This window comes from Lepisosteus platostomus, chromosome 7, assembly GCF_059453375.1.
Source record: "Lepisosteus platostomus isolate fLepPlt1 chromosome 7, fLepPlt1.hap1, whole genome shotgun sequence".
NCBI classification, from domain to species: Eukaryota; Metazoa; Chordata; class Actinopteri; order Semionotiformes; family Lepisosteidae; genus Lepisosteus; species Lepisosteus platostomus.
In genome coordinates, this window is record NC_142617.1 from 41296620 (window position 1) to 41317842 (window position 21223).

Genomic DNA, 21223 nt, shown 5'->3' on the forward strand with positions numbered 1-21223 from the left:
GTTCTTAGTACAAAAACCTTAAACATTTAACACAAAAGAGCTACTGGACAAAAATAAACAGGCCAAAAATTAAAGCGCCACTGACTTGACATGCGTCATGTGCTCAATGAACCACACTGCTCATATTATGGGTACAGCGTGGCTCAAGGGAGTCTGGCATACTGCAAAAGCACCACCAGGTGGCGGCCTTTCTCCATAGGTCTTGTTTGTTTACACAGAAAATGAGATTCTGATGGCAGCGCTGAGCACAGAAAGGATGACTAACATCTTTCTACATCACATTTACTCCTACTATTGTAGGCACAAGGTAGACAGTAAAGAACTTAATAAAAGGAGAATGCAGCTACTAAAGGATTCATAGGTTAATGCCTATATAGACATTCCCAATCATCTGAAAATTAAAGAAATGTATTAATACATGATATTACTTCTGAATCATTTTGTCATGCAGAAATAATGGTGATGTCTGAAAGTCATGTCTTGACAATATCCATTAATCAAATTTTCTAACTTCTTCCAATTCAGGGTTGCAGGGCAGCCAGAGCCTATCCTGGCAATCAACGAGTGAAGGCAGGGTATAACCTGGACAGGACGCCAGTCCATTGCACGACAGACACACAAACACTCACAGCTAGGGCCAATTTTCCCAAAAGGCAATTAACCTACCAGTATGCTTTTGAACGAACCGTAGGAAGAACCCAGGACACCTTGAGGAAACCCACGCGAACATGGGAAAAACATACTGTACAAACTCTACATATAGCATCACAGGTCTGGAACTGAACCAGCACTGCAAGGTAGCAATGCTAACCACTGCGCCTCTGTGCCGCCTACTTTGAGATTGCTTGTTTAATTATAAAACCATGTTCTTTACCCAAAAACTACAAAATTTAAGGTTTTAATGGCTACTACGAGAGAGTGCCACATTCTCTATTGGACACATTCTGAAACTCTACCCTTCTGCTTGAGCAGATGAGTCACTCGGTTAACAGTTAAAAACAATACAACTTAATCGTGTCGAGGACAGGGTTATTCTTTCACAGCTGCCAATTTGGAAATTGCTCAACCCTGTATAAAAGATCTCCATGTGTCGTCACTTCACCATCTGTAATCTGAAAATCAAATATCTCTCTTGAACTTCAAGGGCCTGAAAGTACAAGGTGCTGAAACAAGAGATGTGGAAAGGGACTCAAAAGCAGAACCCTGCCATGACTGTAGAGGAGGAGAGTCAGTGTTGTGGCTGGAAGAGAATTTCTTTGAAGGGAGAGAGACACAATGGGATGTCTCCCGATGAAGACAATGTCTCCTGAAAGGACTTTAGTTTATATATTAAAGAAAGAAACCAGGATTTTGCTCTAATCTCAACCTGAAGGGTTTCACTCACGGACAGTGTTATCTGTAGGGAGTTAGGACTCAAATCAATTTAGCCGAGTCGATGGGATGCCGTTGTGAAGATAGCACACATGTGGGTGGACACTCACTGGTGAGCACTTTCAGGGTGAAGGGGTTCTTCTGCTGAATGGTGTGGGTGAAGAGGAACCGGGCATTGCAGCTGTAGTCCGTCTGGGCGTCCTTGGCCAGCACGTTGGAGAAATAGAGGTCTCCATTCAGCCCCATGGACACTCTCCTGTCTTGCACAATAGGCATCATGGCTGTGGGAGGGAGAGCCCACATGATTTTTCAAATGACTGACCGAGACAACAGAATACACCAAGGCAAGTACTCGGAAGCCACAGCAGGTTTTAGAACCTTTTCCATTCTGCCTACTGCCCACTGTTTTAGAAACTACTACAGTATCTGTTTTTTTTCTTTGGTCTAGACTCAACTCCTGCAATGCTCTGCTTGCTGGCATGTCCAATAACGCATTACGAAAGATGCTCCTGCATGTTCTAAACTCAGCAGCTCCAGTTCCAGATAGGGGTTATGTGTTCAGTGCAGTTAGACCTATCCTGAAATCCCTGAGCTGGTGTCTCAAGAAGCCTTCCTCAGGAAAGCTCAGCCGCCAAAACTTTGCATTTCCTCTATCTATGCTGACACAGCTGCCCACTTGACTGTCCAACACATATTGCTGTATTCTCTAATTTTGTTATTTTTTTGCATACCATCAAGTGCTTTGAAACAATTTTATAAAGGTGCTTCATCAAATAGAGCTTATTTTTTTTATAAAGTGCATCTAAGACCAAAGAGTTGCTTTCAGCACACAGGTGAGGAAACTCACAGCTGTTCATCCAGAAGGTGCTGGGTGGAGGCAGGCCAGGTGGCGGGTTGCAGGCCAGGATGAGAGAGGACCCCTCGTTCACCACTACAGGCTCCAGGACCTCTTTGGGCCACAGTGGTGACTCTGACAGAAGGAGGTTCAGTATCTCAAAAGTGACACAAGCAATTTCTTTTCCGTCTGTGACTTAACACATGCAAAATCAACATTAGTTTTCAGAATGCAAGAAAGTTTGGACCCACGTCGAATACCGCACTGATTATCACAACCAGAAATATTAATTCTTAATAACATTCACAGCTATCTTTTATCCCTGCCCCTATAATCAAATTTAACCCTTAAAGTACCAGCGTTATTTTCAAGGCACTTTCACTCCTAATAAACTCACTAATAAACTGCAGATCCAGTAAGGAACGCATACTTGAAGGTTTTTTTAATGGATTTTAGCATCAAATGTGAATAGTCAGAAGTAAGGTAGCAAAACCTGTAACCCCCCACTGTAACCGGGGGTTTTAAATAGCTTTTTCATGTCTGTAGAAAATCAGATGACATGTTATGCACTGCTTTCAGCAGCGTGACACCTTCATGGAGCTGGGAGGTGAACGGGGCTCTCCTTACTGGAGACGCGGAGCAGGATCTTGTTGGAGAGGGCAGTGCCGTAATCGTTGGTGGCTAGGCACTGGTATTCCCCCTCGTAGTCCTCGGGCCGCCCCCCGCTGCGGAAGCCGATCTCAAGAGTCCCCGAACGCTTGCGCATCGACACCCGTGGGTCCTTTCCCACGTTGAAGAACCTCCCGTTCCGCCTCCAGGAGAAACTGTGGGGAGAGACGGAGAGGGGCATGTCACTAGTGTCACTGCTGCTCAACAGGCATTACCGATCCTCCGCCTATTGAACTGATCACCTAGCCCGCAGTGACAAACCGAGATCAGTGGTTGTGCATCTCAAGAACCACTTTTTTGCATTATCTATCGAGAAGAGGGGAGGGGTTTAACTTTTTCTTGTCAGGAAAATTTAACTTTCCAGAAGATCCTCTGGAGAATTTTTTTGGCAGACCAGGGAATCGGGCACAACAGTCCAGTTGAGTGTGTACAGTGTTCACATTTTGGCTACAGGATACAGGAAAAAGAGAGTCTGTGGGAGTTTAAGGATAGAAGGGGAAGAGGACTGAACAATGAAAGGGAGAGGCTCTTTGTGCTGCTTACACTGGAAGAGGGTTCCCCTTGGCTTCACACTCGATAATGATGTTGTCCCTGGGGTCCACGATGTAGTCTTTCACTGACTGCTTGATGATAGTGGGAGGCTGTTTCACTGCAGCAGGAGGTGGAGAGGGAGGGGGAACAGCAGAACAAAGACATTAGTGGGAGCTAAGGGTAATGGGACTAATTACCAGACTGGGATAAAGACCCCTGCACTGTTACCACCCTCTCACTCTGAGTGAGCATTCCTGCCTCTCCACACATTTCAATTCTCACTATCCTTGCAGATGCACCTAATAGTTTCACACGTGCCAATTTGAGGCTAGGCTTAGTGTCTACATTAGCCAAAGACAAAACGGTAATGTTTTTTAATAAGACAATGGAGATTCACCCAATTCTCAATTTAAGTTCTAATAATTTGGTATTTTACAACCTGCTTTTGGCTAGAACCATTTTTTTCAGCACCATAATAAACATTAGTATTTATGTAGTATTTTAGATGTTGCTTCTACAGCAGACTACTTTGCCAGGAAACTGTTGAGTGCTGTAGTGCAAATTCCAGCCCACTGCTTGACTGCATTTTTGTCTTTGGGTTATGCTGCACAAAACAGTCAAGGTCCCGGCCACACTGAAATAAATAGTAAATGTAAAATTAAGAGTTACACATAAGATCCACAACTTGATCCCATGATCCTAGAGACTCGCCCATACAAACGTCCCAACAAACAAAACTGTGAAAGAAATCTGATCAGGGAGACTTACGGTCTTGCTGAATCTTTGCTGTTAGTTCCCGAGTTGCCAGAGTGAGAGGAGAGAACAAAGGAGATGGGATTGTTAGTAAGATGAAGTATGAGGACCGGAAAACCAGCAAATTACTGGATTATTTCTTTGCCATTTACCTTTTTAATTGTTATGAAAAGGAACCTTGTCTTTGCAGCATTTGTATTTCTGTCTGGAGCTGAACGGTAGGGACTTTATCCTATTACAGTAACGGTCTTCAAGATCTCTCTAAGGACTTGCTAACACTTTGCCCTCCTGCACTACGAGACAGTCGAACTGATCATCAGTTTGGCACAGTTATCGCCAAAGCCTCAGGCCCTTACATTCAGACCTACTGTAGCTCACTCTCACATCCTATGTTTTCAGACAAAATGTTCAATTCCACAGTGTGCATTTTTGTGATCAAGCTTTGACTGAGGGAGACAAAGCAATTCAAAAAGGATCTACATGCTGAGTTGAAGTCTGTCACAGATCTATGGAAAAGTGTCAGTTCTCAAAAAACTATTTTACACAGGCAGGGAGTAGGGACAGAGAAAATATTTATTTTTGATGTCATCTATTAATAAGAGCCATCACCCAGTAAACAATACCAAGTAATACAGTTGTACTGTATTTTACATACCACACCTACATTATGCAGTTGTCTTATATGTAAACTAGTAGAGATGCAACTTGTTAACTAGGTCCTTTTATACAAAGAGACCAGAGGATCACTAGGGACAGTTTCCTTCAAAGACATCTCTTCCTTTCTGCAGCACACATTACCAAAGAGGGGCATTCAGAAATGATCATTGAGATGGCTTGATACAATTCATCGCCCTTGTCTTCAGGTCCTCCATTGAGCACTTACAGCTGCACAACTCCAAGTCCCAGATTGAAACAGGATTCAGCCTGAGAAGTCTGGGAACCTCAATGAGTTACACAGGTTAGTCAGTTTTAGTAACAGATGAAATTAAAGGAAATGCCAGGAGATCTTACACAGACAATGCAACTCTGCCCTGCACTGAACACAAATATGCTGAAAACAAAGAATAGAGAGTTTGGCGTTTTTCTTCAAATTCAGCCATTGCTGCACATCAAGGTATGTTGATCATGTACAGAGTGCAGTTTTTAGGCTGCCTGCCATTTGACAGAAATGTTATACAAATACATTATGTTGACATTAAAAAGATTAAGGCAAATTAAATAGATGTAATTAAATAAGCAGCAGAGCGAGGCTGTAAAAGCATATGATGGTAAATTCAGCAGATGTTCTGCCAAACCATTCAAGTGAACAGCACTGACAGAAAAAAAACAGGAAATGGAATTGTGGGTAATTAGTCTTCGTGTCCAGGGATGCTTGCAGGAAGAGGATGTAGATTTCCAGTCCGAAACTGAGCTCGGATTTTGAACACATTTAAAGGATCACTCTACCCTGAGAAGAGCATTAAGCCATGAGGTGTGTGGTGCTTCATTATTTCTAAACCAATTAAAGCCTTTAAAATATTACTACTGCTCCACTATGTTTACTTCCGTGAAACATCAACAAGTCACACAATGCGTCACGCATGGAAAGTGTGGAAAGGCTTACGATCAAGGGGCACTTCGATCGTCGACACCTCCGTCCACAGGAAGAGCAAGGCCAGTCCTGTCGGAGACAGCCGCCGCCCCCTCGTCAACATCCTTCCAGCGATCGGACTCACACAAGCCCTCCTCTTTCCAGACTGGCGGGATCACCAGCTGCCGACCACGCCCTTCACAGCTGCAAGGCAATGGACACCAACGTTAAAGCATTAACTCAGTACTCGACCTCTCGCTTAATGGAGAACTGCTTTGGATGTCAAACTGAGGTCCTGTGTATTTGCTCATTTAAGATCTTGGGACACTGCTCGTAAGAGTAGGGGTGTTAACCCTGGTGTCTTGGACACATTTCATTCTGGGCTTGCACAATCTCCTAAACAAATAATGACAATTTAATAGGTAAAGTCATTTTTCACTTCTCCACCAGATCTGCTGTGTACTGGCAAGCAAAGTAAGAGAGCTACACTTGGAATGGGATGAAATGGGTATCATCCTAGAAGTAAAGCACTATGCTATAACTCTTCGATTAAGGTCATGGGTGTACTGTACCACTACCGAACCAAAAGGGAAACGGCTCCCTGGAGGAAGCCACCTGGGTTGTCGGCATTGCGGAGTGGGAAGCACACAGTGGCTGGAGCGACACTGTTCTGCACAACACACAGGACCCTGTAAGCACCTGCCGCACCTCGCCCCACCGTATTATAAGATATTATAAGATTAGCTATATACAATTGCTTGTACTAGGAATTTGTCTTTTCGCATACCCCAGCTTCCTCTCCATGAGACACACAGGCACACAGACGGGGAGAGAAGCCTGGGGTCAGAGCTCAGGGTCAGCCATTTATACAGCGCCCCTGGAGCAGTTGGGGTTAAGGGCCTTGCTCGGGGGCCCAGCAGAGTAGGATTCCTCTGCCAGCTGCGGTCCTTATCCACAGTGCCACTGCTCCACCCGTATTAAAATGGACAGCCTTAATTCTGACATACTGTACCATAAGGCCCAACTGCACCATGTAGGGCCTGTCACAGAGACTCTTGCAAAGTGTTTAACATTTAAGCACACAGGAACTAACATGAAAAGTGTGAGGATCCAAATGATTTTGAAAAAAATAGATTTTGAAGTCTTCAAGTGCCATTTATATTTATTTTTCCAGTAAATAAGAACCAGGGTAACATTTTTATGATATATACATACTATTGTTTTAAACAAACCTGTGACTAGCAAAGGCATTTAGTTAAACAATCTTACAACAACTCTTTACAAACATCTGTTCACTGCACTATCTGTATTAAATGGAAACCCCAGACTGGTGCTAGTAAGGCCTTCACTACAAAAAAAAAAAGACTGAAATCATACAGCAGGGAACTGTATACTATGTAATCAGTAAGACACCTGCCTATAGAGATTGTTGTATTCTGCAGCATCATAATGTACTTCAGTGCTCCAGCAAGGACACACTGTGCCTGTGTGCGGCTGCTCCCTGCTCTGTCCTATCCCTGCATGCTACTCGGTTAGCCGAACTCACTTTGGCTTTCCTGCCAGCTTCCCCCTCTGCAGCCTGCATCCCACAGCGGACATCAATAATGCAGCGTGCAGGAAGGCAAAGAGCTGACAGCTGCAATAATCCCCCACTGCAGCTCCAACGTGCTGCAACCGGACTGACCCGGCCAGAGAGACAGCAGCAAGGAGGAGGGGCAACTCTGAGCACATCTAATCATTCACAAACAAAACCTGAAAACAATCCCATCCTACCCCTCCGTACAGTAAAAGAGAAGTTTGTGTCCTGCTCCTGTGGACCTGTCTGGGATCTGGGAAGCAGAGGAGCTCCTCAAAAGAAGCACAGGCAAGGACAATCAAGTGAAAGGAGGCAAACGAGGTTACAACCACACCCCACTCCAAATCACAGTGCCCTCGGAAAGTCTGTAGACAGATTTCAAGGGAGTTCGAGCAGGGACAGTGTAAGCATGCTTAGGCTGCAAAGGAACGGGTACAGGGTCGTTCCATACTAAAAGGTAAAGACAAGATTTCAGGACCCTTTGACAGGTGTGTGGGAGACAGGGAAAGCAGCAGTCAAGGCATAGTAGCAAAAAGAGTAGATAAGAAGGGGCAGGTAGTAAGGAGGAAATGGGCATGAAGAAGGTAACAATGAGGTGAGATTAAAACGATTCCACTGTTCTACAGCCACACCACTAAGACAGAGAACAAGCACTGATATGCCTGTCACTAGCAGAGTGGAAAAGTAGGATAAACTGAAAAACAAAACAGGCAGACAGAGTGCTTGGATCTTGAATTACACTAAATGGGTTAAGCCAGGCACACATCAGTGAACAGGATTCTAAGGACTAAACGTGCCTCACAACCCTGAGCAAGTAACCAGACAAGCTTGCCTGCTGCCAAGGACAGCTTAATTATCTAACTGTCTATCATACACACATGTTCCTCTCCCCCATCTATCCATCTGGTGTCATCCCACCACCACCTCCATATAAACTACCTCCCACTGCACAGGGAACAAGACACCGCCCCCAGTAGTGAATTTATGCCAAGTCACAGCTCAGGACACCCCCACTACCACTTGCACCTGGAATCCGCAGACGGACACCGAACGTCACCGGTCACCCGGACGAACCCGCGGAGCTCAAAAAACGGTGTGGACTGCAGGTGATCAGTGGCCCTTAGCACGGCTTCGAAGACGAAAATCTAAAAGAAGGAAGACAGAAAAGATAAAAACAAGAAAATTAAACTGAAAAGGCACCCACAGTGCCCGCCTCCCAGTTGTCCCCCGGGATGTGAAGGCTCTCCTTCTTGGGAAGGGTCAGCTGAGGACTGCAGCCCTGGAGATCTACCCCAGTAAAACTTTGTCAAGAGCGCCACGCATGGCCCAGCTGTCACCGACAGAACACCAGGAGCCCGCTTGACACAGAGAGGCACCACTGGGCAGTGTGTGGGTGCTGCTCGCCACAAAACTTACACGGAAAGACCCAAGAGTCAAAAATAAGCAAATGCTGAACTTTAATTTCTCCAGAGAGAGGAGTAAAAGAAGTAGCAAGGGACAGCATCTAACCAAAAATACACTTTGTGACTCAAACAAACCTACAGAGAAAAAAAACAAAAACAAAATAAGCAACAGGTACTTCAGAGGTACTTGGCTCTTAAAGACATTGAATGCTGTATTGGGCTTTTAGTAGCAGTACATTTAAACTGCTTTCCTTGGTTTTTTGTAACCTAGAAATGCAGACGAACCAAAGCACTGGAGCCCTTGCCCCAGAGGGACTGGAGATGGGATGGCTGTGGGGCAGAAGGGGTTAATGGCTTGTTGTGACACCCAGTTTCTTGCAGCGTCACTGTTGGACAGCCCAGAGCGACTCCCGAGTGCTGAACTTACCGGCTCGCTGCTCCAGCTGACGCTCGCTGGGCCCTGCGGTGACAGCTCCATATCGCAGAGGCCCCAGAGTGCCAGGCTCCTGTTCTATAAATACTCCCGCACCCATCACACCCCATTAGACTCAGCGAAGTCTGTCCCTCCATTCCTCACTGCGGGCACCTAGCCACTCGCAGGACCCAATGCAGTCTTGTTTAAGGGGCAGTGATCCTAAATAAACCCACCCGCCCCCCTTTCCTCACTCCACTTCTGTGCTCAATTATGCAGCTAAACCGACCCATGCTGACAGGCCACCCATACGCTAGGCAGCACAAAAAAGCTCTGAAACAACAAGGGCTAGGGGATAAAAGCTGATGAAGTGAAAGAGTAAACTGCCAAGCTATCAGCAAACAGGGCACAGCTCTTGTTAAAATCTAAAGCCCAGCACAGATGCATTGTCAAATTATCCCAAGAGTTTAGGATTGTGTAAAATATTTAAACCCTTTATTTGATTGAACAGAAGCCCACAGACTCCATACAGGTAGACCCTGATTGATGGATTGACTGATCCATTCATTTTACACTATCAATTTTTGGGGCGATTCCCACCTCAATTGTTTAAAATATCCACCATAACACATACAGTACACGTGACTGCATGTATGACAGTAGTACTAAAGGTTCCGAGTCAAAGGCTGATCAATGAAAGAGGGCAGGTGCAGAACAATCTCAAACGCAGTAAGTAACTAGTGACTATTAAAGACATGGGACATGCTTACCCAAACTTCCAGGAATGTTTCGATAATGGCAGCCTCTTGCAGGACCTGTAGTATAAGAAATAAAGGAAAATGATTAACATAACCTTAATTTTCTTTAAAAATATGTATATTATACAGCCCATATTCACTTTTCCGTTTAGTTGGTCTGTTGAGAGACATTCAAAATAAAGCATCAAAGAAATAAAATTAATAATGTGCAGGACCACTTTGGGTAGTATGACATCATGTTTTGATTACAGTTACAGCAGCTTCTTTGACTGAAGCCCCCTCCATACCAGCTCATATCAACCCACAGTACACGGTGTGCTCACTGACATTTCATTCAAACTCCACCCACCCCTTTTCACCACTGATCTCACAGTCTCTCATTGTTAGTGTGGGTTTTATACAATGGCCCTGCCAGGCGAAGAACAGGGCTCCATTCCATTCGGAATTCTCCAGGATTCCACACTTGCCTCTAAACAATAAAACTAAAACAGAAATCCTTTGGAGTGCACAGAAGAAACCTGTAGCGATCCTGAGCTGTGTGACTCAAGGTAACTTGGTCATTACTGGAATGTAAGACCTCGGAGTAAAATCCTTAGATTCCCACTGGACTATATTTTCCAAACCAATGTCCCAGTATGGTCAACCAGGAGGCCTATAGGAGATGACATCCCTCAGTTGAGATCAGGTCTTAACTAATTGGGCATTACAAGGTCCCAGGTCACAGTTCAGAAGAATAGGTGTTAATCCTGGTGTACTGAATGAAGTGGGTCTTCTTTGGTATCCTTTGGGAGTGAAAGAGCTGCTTCAACACAGGAGTTTATAAAAACGAATCTGGTTAACCCTCCGTTTATTTTTCATCATGTTCTGTTATACATCCTCAAACTCTACCCTGAATCCCACGTTGCCTATACATTGCTGTGCAGTGAAACTTTCAGACCACAGCAGGCACAGATTGTGTTACTGTGGCAAAAATCAAGTTGACATACCTATAAATTTCCACTGGATTAGCAGACAAACAAGGCAATTTAACTGATAAGTTTAAAACTGAAGAATCATTACATTTTCTCTCTACCTCTCGCCAAAGAAAGGACCCTTTCGAATTGCTGCACTGGGAACATTATGCAGGAGCAAGACTGAATCAGCACAGATCACAGGTAAAGAGGCCCTACAGGTATGTAGAGGCCTTATGTCTAAAAGCTACAAGGAGCTGACAGCACTGAAGGAGGATATTAAAGCCACTCCCTAAAACATCCCAGGACATGTGGTTCTCGGAATTGGGTGGTTTCAAGATGACGCATGGTAATGAAAAAGCACCGCATTTCTGCCCTGCTAATGCAGAGCATGTCTTAGTCCAGCATGTGGAACCATCCTTTTTCCATTAGGACATGAATTATCTGCTGCAGGAACCCCCTTCTGGAACTGTGGAGGTAGACTCTGTGGCACCTTATCATTCCTTGTGAGGCAGCAGTATGGGCTCTCGCAAGGTCGTGCTTATGAAGTGCTACTCCGTATGCACACTGTATAATGTAGAGCTGGTTAATAAAAAACAGCAACTGTTGCTGCTGTTGAAACTCCATTTAACCACTCATTAAAAGCATGCAAGTGAAAAATCTTTTTGCAATGGGTATCACTGAGATGTTACATGTGCATCTTTTCAGTTCCACTCTCCACAAGCAGTTCATAAACACCATTACTGATAAAAACAACAATAAAGGATTCTCAAGGCAGGAGTCCAGTGTCAAGTTAACCAGCACAGTACTTTAAAGTAATTTTGGTCATAATAAACAACATTTATTTAAAAGACTGTTTCTGAGGTATCACGCTTGCCTCAGGAAATGTCATACCCATTTTGAAATTCATTACTTTAATTGCATATAATTCATGAAATTAATTACTTTAATGACAATGCCCACCAGTCTTTCCAGGGCGCTCCTCGTGAATATCATGTGTTTATACTTGAAAACATGGCGTCACAGCCTGTTCCAAGACACTGACTGTTTCGCAGCCTAGGTTTTGAAACCTGAAGGACCCATCCATCATCTTACAAGGCTAAAAAAATAGAAAATAAATAATTTAAAAAATGCAAAACATAGGAGGGGACCATTTGGCATGGAAGACAGGAGAAACAATTATTAAAAAGTCATGAAGAAATGGTTCATTTAATTCCACATACCAAAAACAAGAGGAGATTCCCTGGAGGTTTACAGAACATTTAGAGATGCAGAAAGGCTTCAGGAGGTTTTAAGGCTGTGGGGTTGGGGTGTTAGTCCTCAGGTTCCTCCCCCTGCCTCCCTCGAGGTCAAATAAACTCTTGACCCTTGTTGAGATGGTGTTTAGGGGATTCCAAGGGCAGGCCTCTAAAAGCCTCTTCCTTTGTCCATTACTGCTGCAGAGCCACACTACAGGGCCAGAGCATGGCTCTTTCGCCCGTCCACAGGCTTAATGGGCTCTTAGAGCTCACCCCTGGCTTCCAATCGCTCTAAAGTCAGTCAGAGGCTACGCCTGAACAGCGCCTGAAGCTCGTCTTGTAAGATTGAAAGGTTTTTCTCTGGGGGGGGGGGGTGAGAAGCGTGAAATTGAAGAATGAACAAGGCTGATATCTGGTCAGGGCTTGAGCATTGTTTTGGACAAACCACAAAAAAGTTGAAGTCTTCATGAAGTTAGAGTCCATGGCCCAGGCAACATAACGGGAACCAGAGTCCTTTTAGACCGATCTTAAACAGAGCTGCAATGCCATCTGAAGTCCGAGTTTAGGTGGCACAGGGGTCATCATTGTTATAGGGAAAAATTAGTCTTTCATACATCAGCTACTGCTGTTGTCTCTTGCTTTTCTCTGGGCAAGGCAATCAAAAGGTTGTGATACGTTATGATAACAAAACAGAACAGTTGAAACACAAACCTTGATGTTCAAGCAGTACCTTCACTGCACTTTCAATGTTTTCAGAAGAGGGATTTTTTTTTGCCAGTTGATTTTGCCTTCAGCTTATGGCTGTATGCCTTTTTTTCCGGGAACAGAAACCATGAATTGATAACCTCAGCAAAGAGTAAACAGCCAAACGTAGACAGGCCAAAATGCCGTCTCTGAAACTCCCCCCCCAGAATTAACATTCCAGGAAACCACTTCAGCCTTTCCTGACGCAGGAAGAAGCAGCACAGAATTTTAACACTCTACTGCCAAACAAAAGTAAACCAAATCAAGAGAAGGAAAGGGCGCCAGCCTTTTACCGAGACCAGATCTCTGGCTTAAAACCCAAGGTGGGCATACGCGTAACGCATCATCCTGCCATGTCTAGAAGCCCTTCCCTTCTAAAAACCTTTACTGCTAGTCTCTCCTGCTACCGGTACCCTGACGAGCTGTACGCAACGCTGAGTGGATGGGAGTTCGGAGCCACGGAGCCCCAGCGTTAGAGGAATGGCAGGTGGGGGTTCAAGGAGGTACAGTACAGCGGTTAAGAAGATTAAAGAGTGGACGGCCATGGCGCCCAGGAAAGGTGAGGGCTGCAGGCCACGTGACCCCGTACAGCTTGCGGTGTGCCAGGCCTGGGAGGAAGAATGGCTCAGTGTTGCAGAATGACCTAGTTTTAACAGCAGAGGAATCGAATGGGGGGAGGCAGAGGCAATGCCGGAGCCGTTGATAGGAAGACCACTGCAGGTTAAGGAGGCGGGGGAGAGGAACAGGCTTGTGAAGGGAGAGGGATGCTTTCCAGGCATTCATGACTGCTGTGTGCCCTGTGCAGGGAAGCCACGTACGAGGCCAGAGGAAGTCTCTCGGCTGCAGGTGAATAAATCCACTCCAGATTTGACCCTTCCCAGTAGCAAGGCTGTAATTCACAGGGAAGAGGGTCATTTCAGACACACGTGTCCTCTGTTAAAATACCAGTTGATACCTAACCTGTTAAATGGTCTGTCTTTCACAGTAGTTGCAAAAGCTCCAGTCTTTAATGACATTACCCTTCAGTAAGCAAACATTATCATCTCTGCAAAAAGCCTTTGTATTGGGAGACTTTTGCAGCCAACTTAATATCTTTGACAGAATTCTTATGTCATTTATGCATGAGGGAGGACTGAAATCATGTGCATTTCATGCCTAAAATTTTTGAATCTCCAAATGTTAATCAATTGTGCTGGTCACTGTGACTCACAGCCGAGCCTGTGTTTGCCCTTCCTGCCACTACATACTTGGGTGTTAAACTACCTATGCAATGTGATATTTTCAATTCTTCTGATTCACACAACCTTTAAACCACAGATCAGGATTAGACCGATTACACTGATTATGAACAATAAGCGTTAAACAAGCTTTTTCCTCCAGTGTTGCATAATGTTGATGAAAGCTTTTTCTTTATTTCTTCCATCCCTCTGTAACAAGTAATCCAAGTTCATTGAAACAGAAATCCAAGCGCTTCTCCCTTTTTGAGAATTAAATCCATACAGCGCTTTGTCTTTCATTGAACTGTCAAGATTGGAATGTAGGGCTCCGCTTCTTTGACAGTAATTCTAGAAAAGGGTCTCATGGACAGTGTATAAGGCTCAATGAGATAATTCTCTTCCTAGCTGCTCATCCCGAGATCTGGAGCCTTTTTTAATATTGAAACCTTGGGAAGAAAAACACACGAGGTGTGCATCATGAAATACGAGAGCTTATTCTAACACAAACCCTCCACCTCTTGAAGGAAACTCATGAGATGTTTGAGAATGTGTTGAGCTTCTAATGTGAACACAGGTTAATAAAAAGTCTGTGCTCTCCATCCTAGTTTTCTTTCAAAGCTGCAGCTCTCGGCCCATTTGAAGCTTTGCGCCAAGACGTCTGCACGGTGTCTTCTGTCTTTCCATTGTTACACCATGCACTTGGCCCAGTTCCCCACAGTGTACATCGTGTGTCATTCCATTCGTGTTTAAAATACAGTTACCAGGATTTTGAAGAGCTATTATACTTAACTAAATGACTCTGCTTATACCACAGTAAATTGCTGGGAACTTCTACAAGGTAAAGTAAAACCATCAGCAGCAGTAGTTTTTATCCAGCACAAACCAGTGTCTACAGGATGTCACTAATCACACTAATGCAGAGGGATTTGGCCTACAGTACACAGCTGTCCTCTTGTTTCAAATCACTCATATGCATATGCAGGAGCATGTTCTACTGTAAAATTAAACATCCCCTAATGACCCCTCCTTTCCTCTCACTCTGAGAAAAGTTGAGTGTCACTGCTCCTTCTCCGGTTAACCTCGCTCCCTCCCAGCTCCTGCAATCTCCTTGTCCCTTACACATTGCTGCTCTCCTTTCTCAAGTGAGTAGTGATGTTGGAACTGGTAGTGGATAATTGTGCTACTGCCAGCGGACATCCAGATTTATACATTTCAACATGCTTTATTGGCACAGCTGATGAGTTGAGCCACAGCAACACAACCCCTTCTTTAGTCCTGACAGGCTCTGGCCTCACGTCTCAGGTCTCAACAGTGACTCAAACTCTCATCTTTACAGACCAAACCTACACCTACTGTTATCACAGCTCTCAATTTGCCTGCAGCCAATCCCGACAGGACACCTTCGTTGTTCAATGACTCGGGCTCCACGTGACAACTGCACCACCTGCAATAAAGTGTTAACTTTCGGCCCTTCGCGGTGCTTGGAAACTTGTTCGCCTTGATGAGCAGATTTAAAAACACCAGCTTCCGCTGCAACCCGCAATGAGTTGATAAGCCACTTGCGTATATTTTGTTTCCTTGATAATAGGTGAGGCCTTACTGAAGACACATGGATGAGCAGTACTGTCAAAGGAATCTGGAGGCTGAAGTTGTCAGTAGTTATTAGTAACAGCAACAGAAGTCAAAGTAAACTGCTCATCAGAGCAATTAAAGAACATAAATGCTTCACCCACTAATGCATGTGGCTCTTAGCTATTTCCAGGTTGTTTGTGGTATGCTGCTCAGAGGCATATTCGTCTTCCTGAAATCTGAAGATAAAAAGCAGTCTTCCCTTCCTGCTGCCTAGGACACGGATCTCCTGCACAGTGAATTCCCTACCTCACCTTAGTTGAAAGGAGATCAGAGCTCAGAAAACAAGGGGTAAGAAAGCAAGGCATGACTCAGCATATAAAGAGCAAATCCTGAGACAGATGAGGAGTGGTGATGCCTAAGAACCAGATGAGTGTGAAATGGCATGGAGCTCAATTTACTTTTTTAGGTCATAACAAACATTTTGAGATGAACTTAATGAGCAGCAAATGTGCCACAACATTTATATGGACTTTAAGCTGTAGCCAAATATATACAGTGTAAATCCAAATAACCAAGCCTAACACTGTGTAGCTAGCTAGCACTTTGCAGCTCTATAAAAGAATCCAACCCCCAGTGCTTCCTCTCTGAGCAGGCACTTACGCGGCTAATTAAATTGGCCCAATTAGTTCAATGAATTGTGTTCCCTTCCCCCATATAGCTCTTAAAAATAAGAGGGGGTGAAAAGATAGGGGCCGGGGGACGTAAAAAATGCTCTCATTCCATCGTTTCAATGCAGTGATAAGTTGAACACTATTACACAGGTAACAGAACTGGAATACATCAGTTCAATTCAAGGCGGATGCTAGACCATCATAAAAATGAACAAAAGAATTACAAAAGCAGACACTTCGCCCACATATTCCATAAAGACCTACACAGACTTGCAAAAAAAACCACACACACACAGTGCTTGCAACACCCCCTGCCTCCCTCTCTCTGGGTGTACTCATTTCCAAATTCAAGCCTCACTTGAAGGCCTATTCACCCCTAAGTATCACCTCATCCAATGGCAAAAAGCATCTGCTTGCTGGTTGCCTTAGCAACATCATCACAAAGGGGAGGAGTAATGAAATCCTGGAGGGCAGAGGGGGAGGGGCAAGAGGGGGGGTATCCCCCCATAATTCACACAAGCAGAGGAAGCAAAACAGCAAGCAATGGGCTTTTAAGCATCTACCCAAGATGATATTCTGCCCACCAGATAAGGCATTATTTACATTCATCCGTGTGTGAGGCATGTCCCCAGGGAGGGATAAATAAAGGCAAGATCTAAACACTTCCCCATGGGAAATGGCAATGTAAGGATATGAGCTATTTTCAAAGACAGGGCTACCTATATCCAGCGTGGGGATAGGGTTGGGTCAAATATCTCCATGTTTTTACAAGCAACACACTGTATGGAAACATTCAGATCAGTTGAAAATACGTGAGTATCCATGATAAAGCAGCTCTAGAAGTTAATTCCCGAAAAGGAGATTTACTTTGAATACAATATTTACACGTGAAAATTGATACTGTACCATAAAACAGAAAGACTGGTGGCTGAAATTCTACAAGAATTTTTTTTAAAAAAGGTCTCCTCTGCAATTAACGGAGATCTGTGGCGACGCTGGATCTGTGCAAAATGGGGAGAGATGCAATCCCTTGCTCTGCAGCTACTGTAGCAAAAGAGGAAGGAATATTCCGAGACTGTCACAGCAACAGGAAGAAGTTCTTTCCTCAGATGTGCTCTCATTTTCCTCACACTTTTATTTCCATTTCATAGCACCTTCAACTGGTCGCAAAAAACGCACCTCCTTTACATACCCAGAGCACTGACCACAAAGCAGTGTAATTTTTTCTGGGATTTGACACCAATGTTATCATTCAAGTTTTTCCACTTGCGCTTGGAACCATTGAGCCTAATCCTGCATTCCAGACCGCCTGGTGGATCTTCCTGCGGTATTAAAATGAGCACCTCGCTCAGACTTTCACTGGGAATATTGTGGTCTATTTCGGCTGCCACACTGCAACAGGGATGGTGCTGCACTAGAGACGGTACCACACACTCAGGCACACCAAGGAAACTGAAAGGCTTTGGCTCGGAGCAGAAAAGACAATGTGATGACTTGATTCAGGTATTCACAGGGGACTCCTTCAAGAACGACACCAGGATCTAGGTACACGTCCTTGCATGTTTACACAGAGGACTGTGGGAGTTTGAAGCTTACTCCACAGGATCCTTGGAAAAGGGACATACAGAATATTAAGTTACTAGCAATTAAATTAGCAATGTTGGCTCCACATGGCCCCCTCTCATTTGTAACCTCTTTAATGCTCACAAAATACGAGTGGAATTGTTCAGTTTTCTCCACAACACCTGGGTTGTTGTTGAGGAGAGAATGCATCCGAGGCCATTACCAAACACGCACTCTAGCTTTCATGCCTGCCCTGCGCCGTGGCGATATAGCTGTGTCTAAATGTCAAGGCTGGTTATTTTGAAAAAGTAGGACTCTTTGTAAAATATCTATTGGACACCCTGTATTTGAAGATACAGTATCAGCCAACCATCACATAAATATACATCCAGTATATACTGTAGAAGAGGAGAGTTCTTATTATTAATTTTTACTATGTTCTACATAAATATAAAAAGACTATCTTAGGCACATTTCAGTTCAAATGGTGAAGCATGGAACACGGATTTCATTAAAAAAACTGTCAAGTTTATATTTCAGCATTTCACTCTGCTGTTTTACAAAGCACCTCTGGCACCATGCACAGAGAGAAATCAAAGAAACAAAAAAAGATCTTTTCTCAAGATTCGATGCAGTACTGTGGCCTGGCCTAGAGATCACTCATAGGCCTTATTTGCCTGCACCAGTCCATCTGCCTGGTTACCGTGGTGATTAAAGAAATTCCATGGCTCCTGGCAGATCTCAGCATGCTGCCTCCTGGGATACAAGCAGGCTAGCGCGGTGATTGGTGCAGCCAGTCAGAGGTGAGAATACGTTCCCCCGGGGGTCTAATACAAGAAGGATAACAAAGAAGAAGGAGCGAGGAGGGGCGTAGGGGGTTTAGGGTGTGCAGTTTTGTGACAAATGGATTTTGTAAGGGTTTAATTAAGGTATCTATGGTCGCAATAACAAGAACGAGAAACACCCCCTGGGCTCATTAAGGCCTTTACTTAGTAAACAGGCTGCAAAGCCACAGCCCTCAGTCCTGTGAATGGAAACATTTCCCACAGACAGGTGGGGCTGGACAGACCAAAAGCAAGTCAGAGACCAGGCCATGAGAGGGGTGCCAAGAAACTCTGAAAAGTAATTGATTGGTATTAAGCATCATCAAAGCTCACACCCACTGTGGCAAGCCTGACAAATAACAACGGTGGAAACACTAATAGTTGTGTGGACAAAAAGTCATCTTTTAGAAGCCAAAAAAAAATCAAAAAATGCTCTAGAGCCAAAATATTTGGTGGATTAGAGGTTTTTAGGCAACAGCCAGGTTCTGCAGTAGTGTTGAAACTTGAGCCTTCACTAGCCACCTCGTCTGGTGGCTGACGCACCAGAGCCAGAACAGACTTGTGCTTCTTTTTGCCTACAACACTGACTGAGCTCTTACACCTTTCCAGGCCCGTCCAGGCCACGTCTCTGTGTGTGTACCTTACATGAGCCATGGCCAGTGTGCTGTACTGGCCCTGTGAAAAGTTCAGGGGTTGGAGCAAAGGAGTATTTCACTGTATCTCAGCTACACCCAGCATGCAAGTCACATAAGCAGCGCGTTATTCTTATAGGGAGCGCTCTGGTCCACCATAAAAGCCCCCTCTGAGAGGATAGTGTAACTTCCTTAATCATTAGGGCACATCATTTACAGACTCAGTGCATAAAATTAGTCTATGATGCCTTCAGCACCTTTAATAGTACTGTACTGAATACCCATTAAGACATGAAAGCTACAGTATAGGAACTCATTAAACTGCATGATAAGAGTAAGTAACCACTATATGACAAACAGGTGAACTCAAAATAATCAGAACCACTCCCTCAGCTGGCAGTCTCTTCACCTTAGATATGAAAGGCTTTTAGGCCACGGGGCTTTATGACAAAGAAAAGGCACTCTAACTAGGGCTGCCATGTTTCATTGTGTGCTAGGCACAGCAAGCTGAGCCTCTTCATACTGTAACAAGGAAAAAGGCATGATCACCTGTTCTACCTGCACTGTGAAGATGCAGCTTGCATGTAGGGATGCATTGTATCTGACATCACTGGCACTGAAAACCTGGAGGACGAACATGCCTCTTACAACCTCTATACCTGGAACAGAGCAGAATCTTCATTCAGCCATCGCAGAGTAAAAGCACGCTTCTACTTCTAGTCAAATCCTTGCCAGTGATCTCAGCTAAGGCCACTGTACACTGACGCATCCCGCTAAATATTGATAAGACATCTGGTGCGATTTTATGCCATTCACAGGATGAGCTAGTTAAATGGGGGATGTTTGATCTGTGGAAATCAGCCCCACGGAGTATCCACACGGACTGTGACGGGCAAAGCGACTGCATTTTGATCAGGCAATCTGGACTGGTCAGTAAACATGGGCAACAGTTTCCACTGCGAGTGCCAGCCAGAGAAGTCCTGTCGAGGCATGCTCTTGCAGCGAGACCGAAAGAAGCGCTCCAAGCATTTCCGCCGAGACGTGATCAAAGGCTTCTCTGCATAGCCTTGGGACATTGTACACGAGAGCCAGAATATATCTATGCTGGCTTTTTACACAGCCCTGGTGGTTCCAATTGCCTTCATCATACAGCTGCACTGGGGCAGGCAGTGCTGGTCTGTCCAAAACTTCACAAGGCAAGTTACTTAGAAATTACAATAACTTATAGGCAGTTTAAAAAAAGAACTACTACCTCTTTAGACACAGGTACTGTATGCTAGGATGTTTCCAAAAACTTACAAAAATACAAAAGATCAAAGGACCCTCTGCTGGGTGAGTTGCACAGCTTTGTTTCAAAAGACACACCTGCAAACAAGGCGTGGAAAGTTAATAGGACTTTCAGCTGTTGTGCTCTGTGCCTCCTGACCACCTATGTTTTTTTAGATCGCAGCTTATCCCCAAGATACACGCAACACCAAAGGTCAATACAAGCAGCCAGACCCAGAGAGACGCTGCACAAAGAGCTGTCTATTGCTGGCCTTGACAAATTCCATGAACGCTTGTGTTAACTGAATCACGGCTTCCAAAGAGATTTGTGAAATGCTTTTCTGATTTTCAGTAAATCCATCCATTTTCTAACCGCTTCATTCATTACAGGGTCCATCACAGTAGGGCACACACAGACACCAGAACAACCGACACAGACGCACACACTCATACCAGGGCCAGTTTTCCCAGAAGCCAACTAACCTGCCAGTGTTTCTTTGTACTGTGGGAGAAACCAGAGCACCTGGGGAAAACCCAATCAAACAGAGAAAGAATATACCCATTCCAGGCAGACAGATCCCACATCCAGAGCTGACCTGGGCTTCACCACTGCGCCGCCCTGGTGCCCAACACTGGTAAAGCCCTTTATTATTCTGATCATTACCAAA

At 44.5% G+C, this 21223-nt stretch overlaps 1 protein-coding gene across 26 annotated transcripts in view; it reads right to left on the reverse strand.

Annotated features, from left to right (window-relative positions):
* Window positions 1-21223, reverse strand: part of nfasca (neurofascin homolog (chicken) a) — an 81590-nt gene that overhangs the window by 37999 nt on the left and 22368 nt on the right. For 18 of the 26 annotated variants that reach the window (XM_088640403.1, XM_088640402.1, XM_088640399.1 and 15 more), the window contains exons 2-9: window positions 9891-9935; window positions 8332-8450; window positions 5763-5933; window positions 4175-4192; window positions 3419-3524; window positions 2834-3030; window positions 2219-2341; window positions 1482-1652 (exon numbers count right to left, since the gene is read on the reverse strand). In XM_088640403.1, the coding sequence (XP_088496529.1) occupies window positions 1482-1652; window positions 2219-2341; window positions 2834-3030; window positions 3419-3524; window positions 4175-4192; window positions 5763-5853 (706 nt within the window). In that variant the 5' untranslated portion in view covers window positions 5854-5933; window positions 8332-8450; window positions 9891-9935. The remainder of the gene's footprint in view (window positions 1-1481; window positions 1653-2218; window positions 2342-2833; window positions 3031-3418; window positions 3525-4174; window positions 4193-5762; window positions 5934-8331; window positions 8451-9890; window positions 9936-21223) is intronic. The other 8 variants (XM_088640398.1, XM_088640410.1, XM_088640407.1 and 5 more) reach the window with 3 other exon arrangements.